Below are 26,437 nucleotides of genomic sequence, written 5' to 3'. Positions count from 1 at the left end.
TCCCCTGTCACTATTGTCCCTCCATCCTTTTTCCTCCCCTCTTGTACAGCTGGGCTGTTTGTAGTGTCACTAATCTGGCTCTGAATGCACTCCTTGAGGAACCAGCACCCTCAATAGGTTCCAAACTGAAATCTTAAGATCTTTGCATTGACCTTTCACTTAAGATTTAGAAAAATCCAGGCATATGAAATAAGACAAAGGTAATTCTATGTATGGGAAGTTGGTTAAGTGAAAGGAAATAGAGCTCAGGTAAACAGCCATCGGTCTGCTGGGGAAAGGTTGGAAGTGATGTACCTCAGAGTTTGGTACTGGCTCTATTTTTGTTCTTGGTTTTTGCAGGTGATTCAGAAATGGATATGAAGAATAAAATCTCCAAATTTGCTGTTGACATAAAAAGAAAGACAATTCATCCACTGTCAAGAAAGAGTGGAGGTATGTCAGGGGAGGTAGTTAGGTGAGGGGAATAGAAAGGTTATTTGAAGATGCAATTCAATGTATATGTGTATGCAATTCTTTCTGGAAGGAAAAAGCAAAAGGTGGGAAAATAAACTCAGTAGAAAATTCCTGGTGAACAGCCACTATAAATTTAACTGTATTACCGCCTGATAATTTAACTGTATTATCGCCAGGTAGATGAATCTGTAAAAGTAAAAATGCCCCAGTAGCATTTTGAGTAAGAAAGTCATCACCAATTGTAATAAATAACAGTTAAGCCATACTTATAACAATTAATGAATCTGTCCTAATATCTTTTGCAATGCTCAACATAAACTTTTGTCAGATTACACTTCCGTGAAATGCTTTGGACATTTAATTTCATTGGAGGTGCTGTACAAACGCAAGTTGTTGATTTATGAGAACAGCATCAGGGATGGAAAACAATGGTTTTACATTGAGATATTGTGTCGGAACTAATTCCAATGGAAGAGTAAAGGCCAACAGGTGACTGAGTGGATTTTGTTTGAAATTATGAAGATTTTTGAGAGAGTGACCAGGGAAGTCTTTTGCCCATGACTGAGGTGTGATGAAGCATCATCAATTTAAAATTGTCATCAAGAGAGTCAGGAAAGGACAGATAAGAAGCACTTTCTCTCCTCTCAGGCAGTAATGAATATGGGCAATCCTTTACCACCGAGGCCTGTGGAAGTTGGGTCATTAAGAATATGCAAGGCTGAGACACTCAGGTTTTAAATCAGTAAGGGATAAGGCAGGAAAATAAAGTTGTGAATTATCTGATCAGCTATGATCTCATTGAATGGTGCAGCAGACTTAATAGGTTACTATGTCTTATGGTAAGCTTCTAAAGGTATAATTAGATGAATGAGAGACCATTGCATCCTTTAAGGGAAATTGAGTATATACTTCAAACAAAGAAGTCAATGAGGAGTTTGGATTGTGAGATGAGTTTATATCTGCTATAGCAAAGAACGTACAGACATGTAAACTAACTTTTACATTGGATTGCAACCTTCTATATCTATAGATTGCTGGTTCTAACACGATAATCTAAGCATTAATGTGAAGGAGAGAAGTGGTGTTTGCTGGAGCACAGATGTTTATCTGCAGTACGTGTTGAGGAACTGGGAGGCACAAAACTGAGGTGTTATACATCAGCACTTGTGGGAGTGTAATTATAACAAGTTTACATGGGCTCCAGCAATTATAAGATAGCAGACTGAGAAATATATAATTAAAAAGCTGACAAAAAATGACAACAGTTTGTGTTGAAAAGGAATGTATGTAAATATAAGGTTTTTAACGAGTAGAAACCATAGACGCTTTGCAATTTTGGTTTTGGCGATTTTCGTTATGGTGCTACACGGTCAACTTTCCTGAAACTAAGTATTTGGGGAGTGAAGGAAATATCTGCACAGCAAAACTAAAATCCATTTGCATCTCAAATCCTATTGTGAGTATTTAAAGCTGACCACATATGGACTAATCTCGAGCAGCAAGACCTTATTTAATTGTCTAACATTTCAAGAAGTGTACAGTCTGTCGTTGTTTTAAACCGTTTACAGAATCGTACGTGAGTTCAGTGATGCTCTGGGTGACATCTAAACTGTGCCAGCAAGTTCTTGCCCCTTGCTACCCTAGGGGTTGCCCTCAGTGGCACTTTTATTTATTCAGAGGGTGCTTTTTTTTGCTTGCACGTTTGGGTTGGTTACCCTGGTAATATTTCATTATCCCCCCCGCGTTTCAGTACTTGGCAGGGTTCATGTTGACTTTGTTTAATCCTTCTCCACAGGCATAGAGCCTGACGTCAGCTAGCCTTTCTCTCTCTCTCTCTCGTGTTGAGCTCAGACTCACAAACCAGGGACAGACAGACAGAGAGCTCAGCACTAACAACAAGCAACACAGGAGCTAGGACACCAATCTCGCCTTTGCAAGCTCACCAGGATGGGTAAGTGCAGATATGCACACTGAGGAAACGTTTGCACAATTTTGCTCTTTCTCTCTTTCCATTGTGTGATTTTACGTGCATTCAGAATCCCACTGAAGTTTGAAGTCAGGAACTCCTCCTCCCCCTCCCCTTCTGAGCTGTCAAAAAAAACTTGAGCAGGAACAGCCTTTTTAAAAAGACCGTTATCCGGGATTTTAAAGAAAAGAATACCTTGCGAGAATAATAATGTAACTTTATGTTGCTATTACCCCCGAAATCTCCCTTTCTCCGCTCTCAGGGTTATGGTTCCAGTCAAGTTAATAGGCAAAGTTTGGTCCCTCCCTTAGGGGCGAGTGTAAAGCAACATCTGGAACCCCTGGATTATACCTGGCTGCAGAACCCACTGCAGGGCTTATTATTCACTTGAATTTTCGGGGAAATTCCTGGCTGCATAAATGCAAGGGATGAAAACATTTCTAGCTGACTCCGCTTGTGTGTGGGATAAATGAGTCAGGCGGACTGGAATAAATATGCTGGCTGCATAGAGAGTGCAAGGATCCCTTTTGATTTAAAAGGGTCTTTCATCAAGCTCAACTCAATTCAAAAGTACCAAAACTTCAGATCAAGGAGTTTTTAAAAAAATACTTTGTGACGCGTTTGGGAGAACTCGTTTGTAATCTAAAAACAAAGTTTTTTGGGGGGGGGGGAACGTGTTTTTAATCAGTATCTGAAGCAGAGTGCTGATCCGAAGCAGCTGTGATAGAACAGGATATGGTTTGTAAAAGATGTGTATGGCAAGATAACCTTAGATTATTGTGTTCTGATTTGGGCACAGCTTTCATGCAGGACAATAGAGATCTGCATGAATACATAATTGGTGTTTGAATCAACAAGGGACTTTGTGTGGAAAAGGTTTGTAGATTGCCTCGTTAGGTTTGTTATTTTTGATCTAATGAATTTATTACTTAGCTGACAGAAACCATATGATGTTCTTGCCCCAGTTCCAAGTTCAGTTTATTTTCAATTAAGCTGTAATGATTTGAGGAGCCTCTTTGTGGTCACAGTCTTCTTAAAGTGCCCCTTGCACTCATACAAAAACAGTAATATACTGCTGTCAGTTTATTTTTGGTAGTATTACTTGTTTAAGAATGTATTTAATCCTTAGATATAAAATTTCCACAAAGCTGGTAGTGAAGGTTCTCTGGAGTCTGGTTGGGTAGAGTGTTTAATATTTGGACAAAGCATGTTTTAAGGCAAGTTGGGGGAAAAAATCAGAATGTGACATGGGGAAAGAATCATTTTTAGGCATGTGGATAGCATTTGGGATGTGCTGGCTCATGTGGTGGGGAATATACATTCAATATCTTCCTTCAGGAGGAAATTAGACCATTTGAGGGAGTCCACAATTGCAGGGATATGGGAAAAGAGGGGGTGAATGGGCCAGAAAAATACCAGAAATACTCAGCAGGTCAGGCGATAGCTGCAGGAAAAAGAAACAGAGTTAATGTTCCAGGTCAATGACCTTTTGTCTGAACTAGAAAAAGTTAGAGATGTAGTTTTAAGGGAGTACAGCAGGGAAAGGGGAGAGGAGGAAAAATACAGAAGGAATGTCTGTGGTGTCATGTGAGGAAGAAGGGATTAGATAACAAAAGGAGTGAAACTAACTGGAATGGTATTTGAAAGAGTTAGCACCGACTCAATGGGCCGAATGATGTTTTCCTGCACTGTTCAATTCCATTCTACTTAATCTCCTAATGTATGGGTGATACTGTCAAATTTGACAGAAACATGTAAAACTTTTTGTGCTATGTAACCTTACTTAGAATCATAGAGATGTACAGCACAGAAACAGATCCTTAGGTCTAACTCCTCCATGCTGACCAGATATCCTAACCTAATCTAGTGCCATTTGCCAGCACTTGGCCCATATCCCTCTAAACACTTCCTTTTCATGTACCCATCCAGATCCCTTTTAAATGCTGTCATAATATCAGCCTCCACCACTTCCTCTGCATTCCACACAAGCACCACGGTCTGCTTGAAAATGTTGCCCTTAAGTCCCTTTTAAATTTTTCCCCTCACACCCTAAACCTATGCACTCTAGTTCAGGACTCCCCCACCCCAGGGAAAAGACCTTATCTATTTCCCCTATCCATGCCCTTCATGATTTTATAAACCCTTATAAGGTCATCCCTCAGCCTCCAACGCTCCAGGGGAAACAGCCCCAGCCTGTTCAGCCTCTCCCTATAGCTCAAACCCTCCAACCCTGGCAACATCCTTGTAAATCTTTTCTGAACCCTTTCAAGTTTCACAACATCCTTTCTATAGAGGGAGACCAGAATTACACACAATATTCCAAAAGTGGCCTGACCAATGTCCTGTATAACCGCAACATGATCTCCCAACTCCTGTTTTCAATGGTTTGTCCAATAAAGGAAAGCATACCAAACGCCTGCTTCACTGTGTATTTCACTGAAATAGAAATTTCAAAGTAGAATGAAGAACTAGAAATGGATTTTTGTTCCACGTCCTCGAAAGCCTCTCATAGTGGACCTGATGGCATAAAATCCTACATTATGGAAGAGAGCTATTTGAACAATTGTGTCTGTGCTACCTCTTTGAGGGTGCCATTGAATTGGGCCAACTCTTTTCTTCCTCCATAGTCCTACAACAATTTATTTTTGAAGGATTTATTCATTTGACAGTTACTATTGAATCTTCTTTTGACACCTCTTTGGGCAATTCATTCCAGACCAGAACACTCATTTTCGAAAATAAAATCCCCTCATCTAACATTTCTGATTCTTTTGTCAACTATATTCTGTCTTCTCATCACCAACCCGCCATTGGAAACACTTTTTTTTTTAAAAAAAAAGCAAAGCAATGAAAACCTTCTGTCTTGTTCAATCTGTTTATAGAGTAATAATTGGCACTGCTGTTCTGTCCATGAAACCTCTGCTGGACCTCTGAAAAGCAATGCAGCCAACCTCATTTCCCAGATGTATCCCTGTAGCCTTGTACTTGTATTTATTTCTCTCATGCCTATTCAATTTTTGAAATAATTAATTGTCACTGCTTTCACCAACCTTATAGACAACAGGTTCCAGGCACTGCCACATGCTGTGTATGTCTTGAATGTTGAAAGATTTATGTTGCATTGTATTTCAAAAATAATTGCAGGCTAAAAATAGGTCCATCCAAGGGAATGTGGGTCAGGAGTAATGTACTTTATGGTTTTCCATATTTTAGCCTGTGTAACATATACCACAAAGAACCACAGGTTCACGTTGAGACAGATGTTTTTAATTTTATTAACAAAACTACCTTAACATGGCTGCACCTCACAGCGTTGCACACAGCCTGGGTTCTGTGGTTGCTGTTGTTACTGCACATTGTGTTCACAGAGCTGACTGAGCGAAGATGTTACACTGACACCATGATACAGTGAGAATGACTGAAACTTAGGCAGCAATGTTTATACTGGGATGACACATGTTGGGATGTTATGTAGCTCTCTTAAGGATAAAGGCCTGTCTGGTCTGGAATTTGCATTGAAACAGGTAATTAAATTTTAAAAAATTAAAATGTAACTACCATTATTTTAGCTACTCCATTAGATTTCAGTAACTCTTTCTCTTTGCAAAATATTCTGATTCATCTGCCCTCTTTTTCTCCTGAAATATTTGACTCCTTGTTGAGATTCATTTCCATTGGTGCTAAGGACTCTGTACTGCCTGAGCAAGGGACTATTCTTTTGAATAGTTCTGTCAAGTAATTTGATACAAGTTTTTTTTACAATTCTAAGAGGTAACCATTTCCATTGGCTAAAATGTCAATAACTTATGGGCATATAAATTCAAGATTTTTGCCAAGGGACTGAGGAAGGAGGTTAGGGAGAAAACAAATAAGGTGGATTGTTAGGATGTGGCATGTCTTATTAGAAGCCATGCTGATAACAAAGCCAGCAACAGTTCTTACAATAGCCTCATAATTTCACATGATAAAACATGAGCAGAGCACTCTTTTAGGGAGTTGGTTAAGGCATGATGAGTTGAATAATCTCCTTTCTGACCAGTACTATGATTTTATAATTTTCTATAGGTATATCATGAATAAAAGGATGAGTATGGAAAGATTAGGGCCAATCAAGGATAATAGTGGGAAGTTGTGCGTGAAGTCCAAGGAGATAAGGGTAGCACTGAATGAATATTTTTCATCAGTATTCTCACTGGAAAAAGACAATGCTGTTGAAGAGAATACTGAGGTGCAGCCTACTAGACTAGATGTGATTGAGGTTCACAAAGTGGAGGTGTTAGCAATTTTAGAAAGTGTGAGAATAAATAAGCCCCCTGGACCAGATGGGATTTATTCTAAGATTCTGTGGGAAGCCATGGAAGAGATTGCAGAGCCTTTGGCTTTGATCTTTATGTCCTCATTGTCTACAGGAATAATGCCAGAAGACTGGAGGAAAACAAAGTTGTCCCCTTGTTCGAGAAGGGGAGTAGAGACAACGCTGGTAATTATAGATCAGTGACCCTTATTTTGGTTGTGGGTAACGTGTTAGAAAAGGTTAGAATAGATAGGATTTATAATCATCTAGAAACGAATAAGTTGATTAGGGAGAATCAGCACTATTTAGTGAAGAGTAGGTCGTGCCTCACAAACCTTATTGAGTTCTTTGAGATGGTGACCAAACAGGTGGTTGAGGGTAAAATGGTTGATGTAGTGTATTTGGATTTCAGTAAGGTGTTCGATAAGGTTCCCCACTGTAGGCTATTGCACAAAACATGGAGGTATGGGATTGAGGGTGCTTTAGCGGTTTGGATCAGAAATTGGCTAGCTGAAAGAAGACAAAGGGTGGTGGTTGATGGGAAATGTTCATCCTAGAGTTCGATTACTAGTGGTGTACTGCAGGGATCTGTTTTGGGGACACTGGTGTTTGTCATTTTTATAAATAACCTAGATGAGGATGTAGAAGGATGCGTTCATAAATTTGCAGATTACACTAAGGTCGGTGGAGTTGTGGATAGTGCTGGAGGATGTTGCAGATTACAGACGTAGATAAGCTGCAGAACTGGGCTGAGAGGCGACAAATGGAGTTTAATGTGGGAAAGTGAGAAGTGATTCACTTTGGAAGGAGCAACAGGGTTAAAGACTATTGGGCTAATGGTAAGATTCTTGGTAGTGTAGATGAGCAAATAGATATCAGTGTTCAGGTACATAAATCCCTGAAAGTTGCCACCCAGGGTGAGAGGGTTGTTCAGAAGGCATACGGTGTGTTAGTTTTTATTGATAGAGTGATTGACTTTCAAAGCCACGAGGTCATGCAGCTGTACAAAACTCTGGTGAGGCTGCACTTGGAGTATTGTGTACAGTTCTGGTCACCGCATTATAGGAAGGATGTGAAAGCTTTGGAAAGGGTTCAGAGGAGATTTACTAGGATGTTGCCGTTATGGAGGGAAAGTCTTATCAGGAAAAGCTGAGGGACTTGAAGCTGCTTTCATTATAGAGAAGGTTGAGAGGTGACTTAGTTGAGACATTCAAGATAATCAGAGGGTTAAATAGGTTGGATAGTGAGAGCCTTTTTCGTCATATGGTGATGGCTAACATGAAGGAACATAGCTTTAAATTGAGGGGTGATAGATATAGGAGAAAGTGAGGACTGCAGATGCTGGAGATCAGAGCTGAAAAATGTGTTGCTGGAAAAACGCAGCAGGTCAGGCAGCATCAAAGGAGCAGGAGAATCGACCTTTCGGGCATAAGCCTAGATTTGGATAGATGTCAGAGGTGGTTTCTTTACTCAGAGAATAATGGGGCGTGGAACGCCCTGCCTGCAACAGTGTTAGACTTGCCAACTTTAAGGGCATTTAATGGTCATTGGATAAACATGTGGATGAAAATGGAATAGCATAGGATAAATGGACTTCAGATGGTTCCACGGGTTGGTGCAGTATTGAGGGCCGAAGGGCCAGTACTGCGCTGTAATGTTCTATGTTCTATCTATAAGTTTGACATGTGGCAACAAGGTAGAGTCTTAACCTCCCTTTTCCTAATGTGCATGTGTACTCTTCCTGATGGAATCATGGGAAAGATGTTGAGAGGCCTCTGGCTGATTTTCCACTCCATAATCCAGATACACAAGAGAAAATTGTTATCATCCATTGTCCGTATAGGGACTCAAAACTGCAATCTTCCAGGTATGTGTGATCTAGTAAACATACTGACAGGGTAGGGAGTAAGATTATATTTATCATGAAGAATATTTTTCTTTATTCTTTAATGGGATATAGTGTCACTAACCAAGCCAACATTTCTTGCCCATTTGAAACCACCCTTGAACTGAGTTCATAGATCAGTTGAGAGTTTGTCATGTAGCTTTGGGTCTACAGTCCATATAGGTTCGATCAGGTAAGGATGTCAAACTTCCTTCCTTAAAAGACATTAGTGAACCATTTTGGTTTTTCCAACCATCAGTGCTAGCCATCACTACTGACTAGTATTATATTCCAGATGTGTTAATTGAATTTGAAGTCAGGGATTTCAAACAGCAGATATTCTAACTTTTGTGGTGATGGAGAGAAAATTGATCCAGTGCAGAATTTATTGACTTGTTTCTGCTTTGTCCTCTACTAATTCAAAGCAAGCTGTCATGTCGATGATTTTATTTCATGCACAGTTGCTTTGAGCTCTGATCTCTTTTCTTGCTGTAGTAAAACACTTTCGTTTGAATGTCCCAACTAAGATCAGGAGCTTGAGGTGTTTAAAGTTGTCAGTGGAGAACATAACCTATTCTTCTCCTGTGTTAAGGCACCTTGACAAATCAGTATGCTGCAATCTTGGTCCTTCTTTGAAATTTATTGACCCAAATCACAGTCAGGTCACATAAGTGCCCGAAGGCCAGTCAATGGAAGTGCTTTGTGACTGGTTTAATGATTGGGATCAGTAAGTGGGGGAGTATGTCTATATAATCAACTGATAGAGGATAACAGTCAAAGGATGTGAGATATAATGTAGCGGACTGACTTGATAATTTACTTGCGGCTTATTCCATCATTAGTTAAGATCACACAAATGTAAATCACATCTTGAAGCAACTCATTTCCAGAATCAGCTTTCATTCTGTTTGATGATTGTTTTATAAATCCACTACTGTTTTACTATAGATGCGCTTACAACCAGAGTAAGTGCAGCCCAAATCCAAAGTTAGACTTCCAAGAGGAGCGGAAAGGGGCAACTTTGCATTGCTTTGCTTCAGAGTCAGTTTGAACCTTGGCAGCTGACTTCCTGGAAGTTATTGTTAGTTTGAAACTAAGGCTGCTTTGCTTAGTCAGTGATGCGAATGGCCTTTAAATGAATCAATTTTAATTGTAAGTAGGACCCAAGTTAGTAAACAAATTTTAGAGAAGTTGCTATTAAATCTATTGTTTCCTGACAGTGCTGTCATCTCTCAACTATATTATAGTTTCCATGAAATACCAGCAGTATTACATTGTAGTAAAACTGTCATTTGTCCATGAATGTAGAATGTGTAGCTGTCATTTGGAATCAAATTTATATCTTATACTCCTTTTTCTGTTGGTTGCATTTCCAGACTTTTGTAGCAGTCTTCACTAGTTGGTGTCTAGCCAGCTTGAAGCACAATATGATTCTGTAGGTGTGTATTAGGAGATCATGAGGGAATCGTGGTGCTGTTTCACTTTGAACTATCTTCGTCGTAGAGCTAAATCCACCATCCATGCGCTGCCCGTGTGTATGTTCATAAACAACAGCACCATTTACCAACTGCATTTGACCTCTCAAAAACATGTTGTGCTATATTGGCATAAAAGTGATCAATTGCTAGTTGGCTTGTACTTGGAAAAGATTGTGTTACCTTGATTTCCTGCACATATTTCAGAAGTCTTTTATTGAAAGCACACTTTTCCACAGTGGTAAGCATCAGCCAACTTCCAATCAACTTTTATCAGGCTTTCACAGAGTCCTTTTTGTTGATTGCCCAATTCCGAGTTCTTATGGCTGTGTATGGGCTTTTATCTGGAGGTCGTCCTTATCTGTGGTTTTTGTGGGTTGGAAGGCCTAAGTATGATTTGTAACCTAACGGACTGTAAGTACGGGATTAAGATAAAGTTTAGTTGCATGATACAAGTTTACATAAATCAAGATTGTTTGCTGTATATCTCTTTCAGATATGGTAATGCCATTACATGATTCATAATTGGAATATTGCTGGAGAGCCAAGCATCTGTCGGCATATTCAGAGTCTGATGGCCAGCCATTATTCACATAACAGCACCAGCATTATTCTGTTTTTCATCTATACCATCCGTGTCCGATGCAATTGTTTAACTCTTTATTTTGCAGTTTTGACTAATCCCACAAAAATATAACATATTTGAAAAACAGTCTTCTTGCCAACAAACTTAAACTGATGGAAAGGCCTTCAGCTATTTTCAGACACTTATTGCACTGATGAAGGACAGTGTAATGTGCAGAGCATATAATTTGTGACCAATTGAAAACAGTCTAGTTTGTAATCCAAGTCAGAAAGATATGTGGCACTCAAGGACTGCAGTTAACATCTTGCACTATGCTACAATCGGACCTCGGGCAAGGTCCCCCAGGTTATGACGGTTACATTTAGAATACCCAAATTGTGAAGCTCCCAGGTAAGGGCGGATGAACTGCACCCCCACCCCTTTCATTATGTACTTGCTCCCTGAGCTAATTGCATCATACTGAGTTCCCACCTTTCTCACAGAACAAACATATCTCTTTCAAAATGAGCCAATTTTACTGGTTTTCCTTGATTTAACAAGAGTCTGTTTTAATTAGTTACTAAATGTGAGACTACAAATGCGAAATGAGTCTAAAAAAATTATAAAACTTAGGAGATGTAAATGTCAGCTTTTGGGCTGTCGATGATCAAGCAGTTGATTTCGATATTCTTGACCTTGCAATTTAGTTGGAATTCTTCTGTCCTGTTTCCTTTTAATGATAGCAGCCTGGCAGCACTCCGAGCAAGAGAGTTCTTTACTTGCAACACAGAGGTGACTGGTTGGCAGTTCAGCAATGTGACCTGCACAGCGCACTAATGCTTGAGCCCAGGCTAAGGCTTGCAAATAACTCAGTCCACTGGCACGTGCAAGCACTTCGATTTATAGCTTCTTCCACCAACATGCAGAAGCTAGAGTTGAACTAGCTACTAAGCCTTGTTATTCCTGAAAGGGGAACATCTCAAAACATGTTTATCACCCAGGCTGCTTTTTCTCCCTTTGTGTTCACAGTCTGGGAGAACTCCCAGAAGATTGCAGTTTAGTTTGACATGCATTTTCCTCATTTAAGGCCATCTCTTTGAAGCTTCCTAGATACTTCGTTCTCTGTGACATTCCAGAATGCCTCACTTCAGACAGCCATTGAAATTGCATCTATAGTCACCTTTTGGCTGTATATCCCGATTTTAAGTAAAAATCACGTAATTATAAGTTCAAGCTGAACTACTCCAGGTTTCTTCTGCTGTCATGGTAACTACCTTAATACAAGGAGGATTATAAGTAAGATGAGCTAAGGGCATAGATTGACTAATGGAATTATGTGGTCCACTACTTTTTTGTCATTTATATAAATGATTTGGATATGAATATAGGAGACATGGTTTAATATATTTGCAGATGACACCAAAATGGGAGGTGGCATGTCCAGGGAAGGAGGTTATCTCCAAGTACAATGGAACCTTAATCAGATGGGCCAATGGGCTGAGGAGTGGCAGATGAAGTTTATTTAGATAAATGTGAGATGCTGCATTTTGGAAAAACAAATCAGGGCAGAACTTCTGCACTTAGCAGTAGGGCCCTGGGGAGTGTTGCTGAACAAAGAGACCTAAGAGTGCAGGTCCATAGTCGCTTTAAAGTGGAGTCACAGATAGACAGAGTGGTGAAGAAGGTGTTTGGCAAGCTTGCCTTCATTGGTCAGAACACTGAGTATGGGAGTTGGGGTGTCATGTTCGGGACATTGATGAAATCACTTTTAGAATACTGCTTACAACTCTGGTTGCCTGCTGTAGGAAAGATGTTATGAAATGTGAAATGGTTCAGAAAAGATTTACAAGGATGTTGCCACCTTTCACAATGAGTGGTAAGGGTAAAGCAGGGAATGACAGACCAGTGAATCTCAATTCAATGGTCGGGAAACTATTAGAGAAAATTCTGAAGGAAGGAACTAATTTCCATTTGGAGAGGCAAGGTTTGATCAGGGAGAGCCTAGATGGTTTTGGCAGAGGGAGGTTGTGCCTAACAAATGTGATTGAATTTTTCAAGGTGACCAGACGTACAGATGAGGGTAGTGAAGTTGATGTACTTTGTGGATTTTAACAATGCCTTTGATAAGGTCCCATGTGGGAGACCGATAAAGAAGGTAAAGGCACATGGCATTCAGGGTAACTTGGCAAGTTGGAACCAAAATTGGCTTAGTGGTTGGAGACAGAGATGTTTGTTATACTGGAACCCAGCATCTAGTGGCATACCACAAGAACAGTGTTGGGTGGCTTATCATTTGTCATATATATAAATGATTTAGAAAATGTGGGGTTGATGACAAGTAAGTTTGCAGACGACTTGAAGGTTGGCCAGGTGTTTGTCAGTGGGGAAGAAAGTCTTAGGTTAGAAGAGGAAAGAAGCTATTTGTCAGATCGGCAGATCAGTGGTAGATGGAATTTAACCTTGATAAGTATGAAGCAATGCACTTTGGAAGAAGTAACAAGACCAGCATGTACTCAATAAATGACAGGAGAAAGTGAGGACTGCAGATGCTGGAGATCAGAGCTGAAAATTTGTTGCTGGAAAAGCGCAGCAGGTCAGGCAGCATCCAAGGGACAGGAGAATTGGCGTTTCGGGCATAAGCCCTTCTTCAGGAAGAAGGGCTTATGATCCCTGAAGAAGGGCTTATGCCCGAAACGTCGATTCTCCTGTTCCTTGGATGCTGCCTGACCTGCTGCGCTTTTCCAGCAACACATTTTCAGCTCAATAAATGACAAACCACTAAGAAGTTCAAAGGAACAGAGAGGTCTTGGGTTGTTTGTCCACAGATACCTGAAAGTGGCAGGACAGATTAATAAGGTCTTTAAGAAGGCATGCGCCTTTTTCAGTCCAGGCATAGATTATAAGAGGAGGGAGATTATGTTGGAGCTGTACGGGACTTTGGTTAGGCCACAGCTGGAGTAGTGTGTGCAGTTCTGGTCACTGCACTGTCGGAAGGATGTGATTGCAGTCAAAGGGGTACAGAGGAGATTCACCAGAATGTTGACTGGGATGGAGCACTTTGACAATGATGAAAGGCTGGATAAGATTGGATTGTTTTCTTTAGTGAAGAGAAGGCTGATTGGGGATTGTTTGCAGCATATAAGGTTATGAGGGGATTTTTTTTTTAATAAACCTGTTCAGAAATATTATTACACATCTCTGAAGCATGTAGGACTTGATCCCAAGCCTCCTGACTCAGAGGTTGGTACACTACAGCTGTACCACAAGGTTATGAGGGTAATGGACAATGTGTGCAGAAAGCAACTGTCCCCTTAAAGTTGAAGGGTCAGTAGCAAGGGGACATTATTTTAAAGTGAAAAGCAGGAACCTCAGAAGGAATTTAAGGAAATGTTTTTTCACTGGACAGTGGACAGTGGCGGGAATCTGGAATGCACTGCCTAGTTGAAGCAGGAAACCTCACAAACATTTTTAAAAGTCCTTGGATGAGCTCTTGAAGTGTCAGAACATTCAAGGCTATGGGCTGGAAAATGGGACTAATGTAACTTTAGCCATTTTTGTCCATGCAGACATGATGGGCTAAAGCACCTGTTCTATATTGTATGATTCGATGAATTAGCTTGGGTTTCATTGTTCATTAATTATGTTTGTCGTTCAGCAGAAAAATATTCAGTAGCTCTGTTGGATTCTTAGTTAATGTTCACTAACCACAAAGAAATTAGCAAAAATATACACCCAGCTATATTGTTTTGTTACAACACTGGAAAGATTACTGCATCAACCTTGAAAATGCTGCAAATTTAAATACACTTTAAAGAGATAAATGCAGATTTGATTATTTTCAATTGTTGTTAGCATATCTAGTTTTATTTAGTGTAGTCCATGAATTTCAGAGTGCTTCATTTAGAGGAAAATATTTGCATGGCAAGAGTAAAACTTCTGCAAACAAGTGTGCCTTTACTATCTGGAGATACTCACCATCTAGGGATGAGATGATTAATTTTCCCTGAAAGGTAGCAAAATGTTAGCTATGTTACAACAACAGGTAAGAACCCTAAAGTGCTAAGGATGGTTTTAGATCTTAATCCCAATAGACTTTTCTTTTAAGAAAGAGAGTTGTTACAACCAAAAATGGTTGTTATATCAATTCAATGGCTTTCTAGACACACTCACACAGAGATGGAATGTCATAGCTGACGTGTCCAATAACCTTTAAACAGAGTGGATGGTGATCTCTTGATCCACAAGATAACTAGATGCCTCTGACCCTGTACTCAACAGCCAGCTGCCTCCTGTGGATTATATCTCAAACTACAGATTTTTTTTCCCTTTTGAAGAAGCAACAAGGATAGAAGATGAAAAAAATAGTCTCATTTCTGCTGGAGTGGATTAGTGGGACTGAATGCTTTATGTACCATCCTGGATTTGAGTGGTAGCCATGAAGGTCACAGTCAAAGAACTATCTGAGTTGCCCCTGTATTGCATGTAAAGGAAAATCATCTCACCCAGTGTGCTGCAAACAACTTGAGAGAAGTCAAGGCAACCTGTCTACGAAACCAAGAATCTCAAATTTTCAGTTGCACTGTCTTTGTTAACTCTACTGGTGTAACCCAGAAATGACTGCATTGTCACTTTATCTGCTCTTTTGAGAACAATTCAGAGACTGAGCTGTATAATTATTTTTGGTTTTAACATCTTGGATTACTTCTTATTCCTAGTTTGTGTGTATGTAGGTTGCACTGCTAATTCTTCTCGCATTTAGTAATTAATAATTGTTAAGTCAAAAAAGTCTGGTTAAATTGACTTCCTTTAAAGTATAAGTTCTTTTAGTCCAAGAAAAGGGATACCTTTTAAATTAACTTTGTTGCGACCCATCAAGGGGACATCTGGCTCTGGTCACAGCATCTTTACCAAATTTGCATAATATTTTAACAACATTGTTTCTTGTAGATTCTAAGCTTCATTTCTGATACAACTTCCACTTGGCAAACTGCTAAATCGTTTAGTTGACTGCTGTGCAAATTCTTTAGTGTTGCTCCAGCTTCTCTACACTTCTTTGTTGAAATAATAAGAGTTTGATGAGTAGTTGTCATAGGCAACAGGAATAATATGGAGGAAAATGTTTGAACAGCTCATAGAAAACTGAGGTGAGAAAAGATCTGCCTACTTGATTGAGTCAACAAGACATGAATTATTTTGCAAGTTTGAGAACCTTTAATAACCATGCAGTTTGCTAATGTAGGATTTGTCATGATGTGCTGGACTATGTAAAAGCATGTTCTGGACCGTCATGGCTGACAAGGTGCTAAGTTGGATAGAAGCACAAATTAGTTCTCTTACCCTTAACTGGCACAAAATGCTTACTGGTGATACAAATGGTTTCTTCTTCCTTAATGACAGAAACTATCTTTTATGGCTAGGTGGTTCTGGGAAATAAATAAAAGATTTTAGTTTATATGGCCTCTTCTTCCACCACCAGCACAGACTTGACTTTTTTTTTGTCAACAAAACTTACTTTTTTTACTCTCTCTTTCTTTTCCTCATGTTTAATCCTGTTGTCCTTTCCAGCCATCGCTCAACTTAGTGGAGACTGCCATTTGGCTTTCTGAGATTGTCAGTCAGGTGAATGAGGAATCAATCTCATTGCTATACTGGCTGCAGGAGGATCAATCTGCTTCACTTGCTATGATAAGACCTTGTTCTGGCATTGGTCGTAAGGCAACCTTGCTAAAATCATCATGATCCTATACTTGAATATTCCTGATAACATAAGATATTAGACATGTCTGTCCTGAGAGAATAGTATTTTATGACAAGACAAGAAAATTTAAATCTGTTGATTGGTACTTTTTAGCTATTTGTCGGCACCCGGCAACATAGGGCTTCTATTGGCAGCAGTGCCTCCACATCTGTATTGTGATCAAATAGTATGATTGCAATGGCCACAAATATATGATGATACTGCTGTATCATTACCAGATAATTATAACAATGACAGAACTTGCCCCATTGTTTAGGGAGCAAATGCACATTATGCAATCTCTCCCAGAGAACACAAGACAATGGCGTTTGTGTTTAGAGCTGGCACTAGTAACAGGAGCTGACCTCCTACAAAGTTTCGCGTTCGTAAACTTGGAAATGTAGTGTTGAGGGCGTATAAATGGAAAATACTTGTGCAGAAAATAATGTTGTATGGAAGGTCTTCCTTTTTACATTGTTGGTTTAAGCAGTAAGGTTTGTGATATTGATATAATTATTGCTAACAATTGACTTTTTCACTACACTGCAAGATGCAGCATATGTCTCAGCAAGGGGAATGCAGTTGTCTGTATTAAAACTGGTTCTGTGCAGTGCGTTTGCACAATATTAATTGAAGTTTAATTTCAAGAAACTTCTCCTGTCTACTTGTCCAGCTGTATTTTTTAATACAGCAGAGCCTTGTTTGTCTTAAACCATGGAGATTGAGAATATTTTCAAGCTGTGCATTATTATGATTTAAAAAAAACATGAAAAACACAGTGATTGTTGATCTAATGTATTTGGTGTTATCCAGTTATTCTATCTAGTTATTACATTTAGTACTTGATATGTTTGGACTCTGGGCCAAAATTCAAATGTTGTTTGCACTTTGCATCAATTCTTATCAAAGGGACCTCATTGAAAAGTGGCATAGAGTGGCATTTCCCATTACATTCTGTGGGTCTATAGGATCAGTTCCCTATGTCTCTGACTTCTGCATTTCTATTGTGCAACCATACAGAAGCTGCAGCCTTCTAATATGAATTCGATCCATGGAGCTAGTGGGAAGGGAAAAGCTACTAGCAGTACGCAGCTCAGTTGTCATCTAACAGCTCTACGTTAGCTCAGACACTGCCTGTGAATGTAATATTTGTTTATAATAGCTAACTGTAATAAGCACTTGGCTTCCTCAATATCACATTACCCACGTACAGTTCCTTATATTACAAGAGATCACAAACATTGCTCCGACAAATAAATACCCTACTGGAGGTCTGTAGAAGTTTATAAAATTGTGAGGTGCATCGATTAGGTGAATAGCAAAGGTCATTCCCCTGACCTGGGGGGAGTTCAAAACGAGGGGGCATATTTTATTTAAGGTGAGAGGAGAAAGATTTAAAAAGGACATGAGGGACAACGTTTTGGCATAGAGAGTGGTTAGTGTGTGGAATGAACTGCCAGAGGAAGAGGTGAATGCAGATACAATCACAAAGTTTTTAAAAGGTATTTGGAGAAGTGCATGACTAGGAAAGGTTTGGAACCATATGGGCCAAACACAGGCAAGTGGCACTAATTTAGTTTGGGAACATGGTCAGTGTAAACTAGATGGACCGAAGGGTCTTTTTCCGTGCTTTGACTTTCTAACTGTGGCAGTGGATGGCTGTGGAAAAGACTCGAGACTGGTGGTGGACATCTGGAGAACATTTTGAAGAATCCCCCATTGGACGTTTATTACAGCTTACTGTTGAAGACAAACATTATATTCACAGGCATGTCAATGTCAAGGCTACCATTAAGCCATCTGGCTACAAATGAGCAGTATGCTGCTAGCAGCATGTCATGCTTCAACTGATCCTGGGATAAGATGGAATATCAAACATTATACCACCATTCAGATATTCTGATTGTGATTGTACAATCAGCATGTCTTTTAAAGTTATGCAGACATACTTTTGCATTATGTCTCATGGTCAGTAACATTGGAGCAGGCTTTGAGCAGGCCGCTTACAGAATGGATGCTGAGTGGGCAAGTTGGGTACTTAGGACAGAATCTCCTGATTTGGTCAGTGGTCAGGAACAGGAAGGTGTGACTGTGTGTGAGGCAGGTAAGAGGACCAAGTTAGCAGGACCTTCGCCTCTACAATTGTACAATATTTGAGGTTCTTGTAGTCTGTTTGAATGGGAGTGGAGACTTGATTATTGCTGTACATCAAAAAAAACTCAAGATACTAGCGAGTTTTGAGAAGATTTGTAGCTCAGGTTGAGGTTCTTGATGTAGGTTTGTTCGCTGAGCTGGAAGGTTCGGTTTCAGGTGTTTCATCACCATTCTACGTAACATGATCAGTGAGCCTCTGGATGAAGCACTGGTGGTATGGCCCACTTTTTATTTATGTGTTTATGTTCCCTTGGGCTAGTTTTGCCATTTCCTGAGGTAATGTCATTTGCTTCTTTTTCTGAGGTGGTCGTAAATGTGATCCAAGTCAATATGTTTGTTGATAGAGTTCTGGTTGGAATGCCATACTTCTAGGAATTCTCGCGCATGTCTCTGTTTGGCTTTTCCTAGGATGGATGCATTGTCCTAGTCAAAGCGGTGTCCTTCCTCGTCTGTATGTAACACTACATTGGACAAACAAACAGAAAACTAGCCACCAGGATAAATGAACATCAACTCGCCACAAAACAACATGACCCACTCTCATTAGTATCTTTAAATACAGATAAGGAAGGACACCTCTTCAACTGGGAAAACACGTTCATCCTAGGACAAGCCAAACAGAGACAAGCATGAGAATTCCTAGAAGCATGGCATTCCAAACCTTCCAGCTCAGAGAGCAAACCTACGTCCAGAACTCAAGGTACTCTGTCAAGCATAGTTAAAGGGAAGCTATGTTTAACCAATTTATTGGCATTATTTGAAATGTGTTGTAGATAAAGGAAACCTCCTATATTTGGATTTTCAGAAGGCAATTGTTAACCTGCCACATCAAAGATGATTGTGGAAAATAAAAACTCCTGGTGTAGAGGATGATCTATTAGCATGGATCGAAGATTGACTGGCCAGCAGAAAACAGAGTGTGAAGTCTTTGTCTCATTGCTAGGATATGACAAGTAGAATCCTGTAGGGATTTGTGTTGGCTACTCAATTTTTTAGAATCTACATGAATGTCTTTGAGGGGACTGAAAGCACAGTAATGAAATTTCAGACATCAAGACAAGAAAGTGTGTTGGGAAGAAAACATAAGGAGCAAACATGGGATCTTTTACACACCCAAACAGGGTATGCATAAATGAAGATATGGCACCTCGAAACCTACTTTTTTTTTTCTCTCAGTGGGGACTCCAAGGTCAATCCATGGTATTGTCTTCTGTAAGCAGAAAACAATTTGATGGCAGCCCCATCGGCACGCATGGATCCTCTAAGCAGCGATGCAACTTAGAGTGAATGTTGCCTCTGGCAGTGTAACACTTCCTCACTACTGCTCTGCAGTCTCAGTGTCGACTTTTATCCTCACACCCTGGCCTGCAGTGAGATTGGAATCCAGAAACATGTGATGTAGAGGTGAGGGTGCTGTCAACTGAGCTACACCTGGAAAAGACAATGATTGGAGTTGAAAATCATCCCTCATTACTCCGCAAAGTCTGCAAAATAATTGCAGGTCCCTCCGAAACTGAAATCACTAGGAACAAAGCTCTCTGGTCTTTTTGCTCAGAGAGGTGATGCCACAAAGGTAACAGTAGATGCACTGGAATTGGTCTAAGTTCTCCAACGAACATTTTTCTTTGCTTTCACAGGATTTTGCCATTCATACATTATTTTTGTCTCTTGCAAAGAGCCATCATGTGTGAATAGACATAGTGGCCTTCAAAAGGGAGCTAGCTAAGCAATTGAAGAAAAAATAAATGGAGAAGTTATGGGGAAAGACGAGTGGGACTCGTGTGTTAATGTTGTGGAGAACTGACATGGATGTAGTGGGCCAAATGGCCCCATTCTGTGCTGTAACCTTTCCACGAACCTACCAGTCTAAATCTTTTCATCGTTCAAAGTGGTTGAGAAATTCCTTCACTGGGACCACCTCGAAGGTGGTTTCCTTTATATAAGAGCTTTCAGTTGGGGAATAGTGCCAGCAGAAACTCTTAATCGACCAGTTATTTGCAGTGGAACAACAAGTGCCTGTGTGTAGCATGGCGAATGACGAGACTATTTGTCCATTACATGGGTTACCTCTATAACCCTGGGGAATGTGGTTTGAATTAACTTCCCATTTTACACTGAGCATGGTATTCCAAGATAACAAATTACAACCAATTGCTGGAGCACTCTACAATAGTATAACATACCCTCTGAAATATTCTTAATATAGTGCACCCAATATATTACTGTCTAAAAACCTTTTTAAAAATGTTTTCAAATTCAAGTTGGTCAACTATAAACTTGAAAGTATTATCTCTGTTTGTTTGGTCACTGCCTATATGTTGCTATGTTTATCTTGATGACCATGAAGCTGCTCATGAGGCCCTGTTGCTATTGATAGCCAATTAGATTATCCTCAAACGCATCAGATATATTCTGCTGAAAGATTATGCTGTCTGGTTAGATTCCTTGTGCCACCTTTGCACAATAAGCTTTTTCTCATTTAATTTAAGTTTAACCTAGTGGTGTCATCTGTCTAATCAGTGTTTGATTCTCAAGATAAATAGAATGGGCAAGGAGGAAGGAATTTGCATGGTCTAAAACAATTTTAAAGACACTTTCATATCTGGCTACTCTGTTCAGCTGCAGCTCCTGGGTTTAGAATCACAAAATGTTTGCAGTGTAGAAGGAAGCAGTTTTGCCTGTTGTCTCTCCTGCTGACTGTCTGCAGGAGCAACCCAGCAAATCACAAGCCATGCGCCCCCCACCCACACACACCAAACTTCTTTATAGCTCTCAAAACTTTCTCCGTTTTCTGATACAATTTGTGAAGGTCATGACTGACCCTGCCTCGACCTACACACTCAGGCAGGGTGTTCTAAATCCTGGCCACTTCTGTTTTCCCTAAAAAAAGATTTTCCTCATGTTGCCTCTGGTTCTTTTTGCCAATTATTTAAAGTTGGTGTGGTCTCTTTTTCAAGACTCTTCTGCAATAGGGAAGGTTTCGCTCTCTCTCTCTCTCTCTCTCTCTCTCTCTCTCTCTCTCTCTCTCTCTCTCTCTCTCTCTCTCTATACCTCTCTCTACCTCTCTCCACCTCTCTCTACTCTGCCTGGCTCACTTGCAAGACCCTGAACATCATGAGCACCAAGCCCTGATACAGTGCTTGGACTGTGAGCCCTGGAGCAGGCAGCGAGTTCCAGGCGGAGACTGGTGCAGGAGAGGTAGTTGTGGCACTTACCAGGGAGCAGATGAGGGCCGGTACGGAGTGGACTGGAGGCTTGGAGTGGAATGGGCACAGCTGTTGGACTGGGGTCCAGCACGGGTGGTCAGACCAAGTGCGGAGGCTCTGCACTGAGCTGCTACACTGTAATATCTATTTGAAATCTCCTACCTTACTGTAATGTCAACCCTTTAATGTTGTCCCATTTTAAATTTATGTTTCAACACTGTAAGCAATGCAATTATGTTTATTCCTCTACTGTATGCAAGAATTGTACCGAGGTACTGTATACCTAAGAAGTCACCATAAGAAGGCAGACATTGTAAAAGCCTTCCACTGTACTCCTACAATGACAATAAAAAGGATATAGTATTTTGAAAGTCTTCATAAGCATTGGGATTTTAGTTGTGACCTTCTAAGCTTATTGCTGTCTAGCTGTTTGAATGGGTATGATGGTGGGATCCAATTGTGGATACAATTTTTCTTTTTGAATGGAAGGTTAGGGCCTGTAGCTATGATGGAACTGGGGGCGGTTTGTTGCAATAGGTTAAATGTGTCCCCTTGCCTGGATGGTTCTCTTGTCGCTGCTGTCTTGCAACATTTGGTTATTTTCTGGGTGAGGCGCAGAAAGAGAGATATTGGGCATTGAAAGCTGGGACACACTGTCAGCTGTGGGTTTAGGGATGAAATGTAGGCTATGACACCAACATCTGGAAGGGCAATAGTAAATACAAACCTGGCACAGCAGAGAATTAAGCACCAGAGGGAGTAGAGGGACTCCCTCGACAGGTGTTAAGATAGGATGTGTCTCAAAATTACCCTGTTCACCTCTTCATCACCAACAGCAGCAGCGCTGAGGACATGTTTATTTTTGATTTCTTCTCTTTTTCTCCTGACAAACAAAAATCTCCCACTTTGAAATCCAATGAGAACTGACTGTGTGCGCCCCACCACTGTTCCTGAGCATAGAATTGCAAAGGAAGGCAGTCTGTTCCTGTGTATTGCTTCTGATTTCCAGTTCTTGTACACGGAATCTCAGTGAGCATTCCGGGGCAGTATTCACCCTCAGGTGAACATAGAAGATCCCATACACTGTTTTGATGAAGAGCAGTGGAGCCCTTGCACATTACTTTCTCTACACTGTTTCAAAAACACATTATCTGCTCAGAATCATATTTATTTTTCGTGAAAGCTTGCTGTGTACAAGCTGGCTACATCATTTCCTATGGTCTAACAGTAACCACAATTCAAAGATAATTTATGGGCTGTGTGGTGCTTTGCTATATTCCTTAGCTATTCAAAGGCGCCATCTAATTGCAAGTTTTTACTACTTTGCATATATCCTGCAAATGGTCCCTTTCCAGGTTCTTGCTGGACCTTTGGCCATTGTGTGTTACACGCATGCACCGCACCAGACCCGACTCGCCAAGGCAGATCTGAGATTACTACAAAATGCCAGTATGCTGAAGTGTTTTTGTACACTTTCTCTTTTAAAGGCAGGGGGAGGATGGGGAATGGTTTGTTTCGTCAGAGAATGATCTAGCGATGGAAAAGCATGTGATAATTCAAAACCAAACTGCAAAACACAAAATGTCTTGTTGCACCACCTACCAGCTCGTTCAGATGTTCAATGTGAATTGAATGAAATCTTTGTTTTAAAGATTATATTGCATTGTTGGCCCACACTTGTTACCGGTTGTGTTCTAGCAAAATAGATAAGTCAGCATAAATGTTCTATATTTATCCTTCTATAATTTACTTTATTTAAAATGTAGCTCATTGCATGTAATGCAATTTATAATGACAATTGCAAGTTGCTTTAAAATGTCTATTTTAATTTTCATTATACCTTTCTTTTAAAAGCGTACTGTGCAAAGTTAGGAATGAACAACATGGTTGAACTGCACTTATTAATGTGTCAGTGGTACACAACATACTTTCAGTTTGTGTCATGAAAGTCTAGTCATTAACTTACAATATAGCTACTTTCATTTCCTTTCTATTTGTAATATTAGGGAATTATAAGACTGAATTGAAGGTGGTAAGGTATGCTGTTTAAAGCAAATGAGATCCCGGACTTTACAAACAGAGGAATAGAATACAAAAGCAAAGAACTTCTCAAACAATTCTGTGTCACTGATTAGACATCAGTTGACATGTTGTCCAGTGTTGGACAGCACACCACGAGGGCAGTCATGGCTTTGGAGAAGACTATTACCAGAATGAAAGTACTGGGAGTGAGAGACTTTAGTTGTCCGAAGCTAGGGTTGTCCTCCCTTGAGGAGAACGTGAGGACTGCAGATGCTGGAGATCAGAGCTTAGAAATGTGTTGCTGGAAAAGCACAGCAGGTCAGGCAGCATCAAAAGAACAGGAGAATCGACGTTTCGGGCATAAGCCCTTTTTCAGGAAGGGCTTTGATTCCTGAAGAAGGGCTTATGCCCAAAACGTCATTTCTCCTGTTCCTTTGATGCTGCCTGACCTGCTGCTCTTTTCCAGCAACACATTTGTAAGTTTGTTCTCCTTTTGAACAAAGAAGGTTAATCTGAGACCTGACGGTGATCTTCAAAGTTATAATAGGTTCTGATAGAATAGGCTGGGAAAAATTGTAGCAAGGGAGTTGATAAACACATGATACCGGTTCAGGGTTAATTAGCTGACAATCTGGGTGAAGCTGCCAGTCCTGATCTGGAATACACTGTCTAAAATGAAGAGGAATTATTTTCAGGGCTAGAGGTGGGACAGCAATAAAAGGTGGGACTAATTAGACAGTTATTTCAAAAAGTTAACGTAGGCTTGATGGGTCAAATGGCCTCCTTCAGTGTTGTTTGGTTTTATGAATGCACATTTTCTTCAGTCTTGGCAATGTAAGCTGATCCTACGAAGAAAGATTTTCTTTTTCATCATTGTATTTGCCCAACTCCCCTTTTCAGTCCCTCAGCTCTTTGTGTGAATGTATGACTATAAGTTCTAGCTATCCTTGAAATACTTCATTAAACTGGCCTCTTTTCATGTATTGATTTCAATACCAGAATGGAATCCCAATGCATTTTGGTGAGGCAGGAGTTCTGCCTGCCAGAGCACATGGCTCTTGTCCCAGTTGCTTGCCCACTGCCAAGCAATTATACATTATTGAGTCAGGCTTCCCTGCTTCTGATCGTGATATGACCTGAGAGCATTGCAATTGGCCTCTAGGTAGCTGTATCATATGAAGGAGGGTATTTGGAAAACAATGTTAAAATCTAAAATTTCAATGCTCAAACCCATCCAATTCCAATTTTCTTTGGTGGGGTGGGGGGGGGGGGGTGGGCGTGGATAGCCAAGTTTTGCTAATTTTTAAAAATTATTGTATTGAAGCTGTACGTTTTAAATTTTATTTCCATTTTAAAATTTAATCTAACAGCTACATAGAGGTGTGGACTGCTACATGGGGCACTAAGTGATTTTCCAGTACTGCTTGTTGACTAAAAGATAAAGGAGTAATTCCCTCATCCCAACAACCACTACCACAATCATTGACCACGTATCTCCATCCATGATTGGCCCCTGCTGGCTGTTTCTCAATCCCCCTCCCCGCTCTTCTGGACACTTTTTTTCTCCCCCCCACCACTACCCTGGAAACCTTTGATTCACCCCTCTCCCTCCTCTTGACCACCTCTACGTCTGGCCTTCATTCTCCTCTCCCTGGCCCATCGGTATCCATTCTGATCCTATCTGGGCCTGTGAGTTCCACATCGCCTCACACCTCACTCATCGCCTCATGAAAACGTAAAGATGGGTAATGAATTTTAAAGCAGCAAAATACTGATACGTTTTCACTCGGAAGGGCCTGATATCAGTTTACTTGTCTCTGGATGATCCCATAAAAGAATGGGTAAAATAAGCTGGTTAGGATGGATAAAGATTCAACCAAAATTCCCTAAAACCCCTCCTTTGCAAGTACCCCAGTGACTACAAGAACCGTTTCATTGTAACTTGGCAAGATTATAGGGAAAATGTTAGTTGTCAAGTTGCTTTGGTTCAGTTCCACTTTGCACTCGTCTGATTCATAAAAGAAAACAAAAGATTTTGTGGTTATAAGCAGGAAGTTAATGAAAGCCTTAGATAATGCTCATTTGTATGTGGAACCAGTGTCTCAAGCTTTTTAGAAATGGAGTTCTTTTGAAAGGGTGTTTTGTTGATGTGGATGAATAGCTCTGGTGTGTAATCGCAAATGTTCCTATAACGGTCTGGTAACAGGAAAAAGTTTTCTTCGTTTTTACCAAGACGGCAACTTGTATTCTAATCAGGCTGGATTGATTTCCGTCTTGGAAACAATTTAACTGTATCCGACTTGAAGAGAAAATAAAATCCTTACTGCAGAGATTTTATTTCTTTCAACGCGACTATAGTCCAGCGTATAAAAGGATTGAGCCTGACACAACCCTTAAGAGGTCATTCAGTTTATAACAGACTGCTCTTTGTACAAAGTGTTCCAATAGCAATCGGTCAGTGTGGATAGTTAGATAAAACGTTGCTATTAATCTATTGCACAAAAAAGCTTATAAATCACATTAATCTTGTTCAACTGCAAGTTAACTCCCAACAACCTTTTGACAACTATCATGAAAAGATTGGTTAATTTTATATGAAGTTGATGTTTTATGGTAGATGACATCTTCGGGGCTTGAATACATGAATGTGTATGAATAGTGTCGAGAAAGGCTTTTATCC

At 40.2% G+C, this 26,437-nt stretch overlaps 1 protein-coding gene across 1 annotated transcript in view; it reads left to right on the top strand.

Annotated features, from left to right (window-relative positions):
* The first annotated feature begins 2,250 nt into the window (after window positions 1-2,250).
* The window catches only part of gpm6bb (glycoprotein M6Bb), a 197,792-nt gene continuing 173,605 nt past the window's right edge, over window positions 2,251-26,437 (top strand). Inside the window, exon 1 of the mRNA XM_043700579.2 lies at window positions 2,251-2,404. Within this exon, the coding sequence (XP_043556514.1) occupies window positions 2,401-2,404 (4 nt within the window). The 5' untranslated portion in view covers window positions 2,251-2,400. The remainder of the gene's footprint in view (window positions 2,405-26,437) is intronic.

Source organism: Chiloscyllium plagiosum, unplaced genomic scaffold (genome assembly GCF_037043375.1).
Source record: "Chiloscyllium plagiosum isolate Xiang-an unplaced genomic scaffold, Cpla_swu_hap1 HiC_scaffold_12, whole genome shotgun sequence".
In the NCBI taxonomy this organism is placed as follows: domain Eukaryota; kingdom Metazoa; phylum Chordata; class Chondrichthyes; order Orectolobiformes; family Hemiscylliidae; genus Chiloscyllium; species Chiloscyllium plagiosum.
The sequence above is the reverse complement of the archived record's forward strand: the minus strand, read 5'-3'. Positions and strand labels throughout refer to the sequence as shown.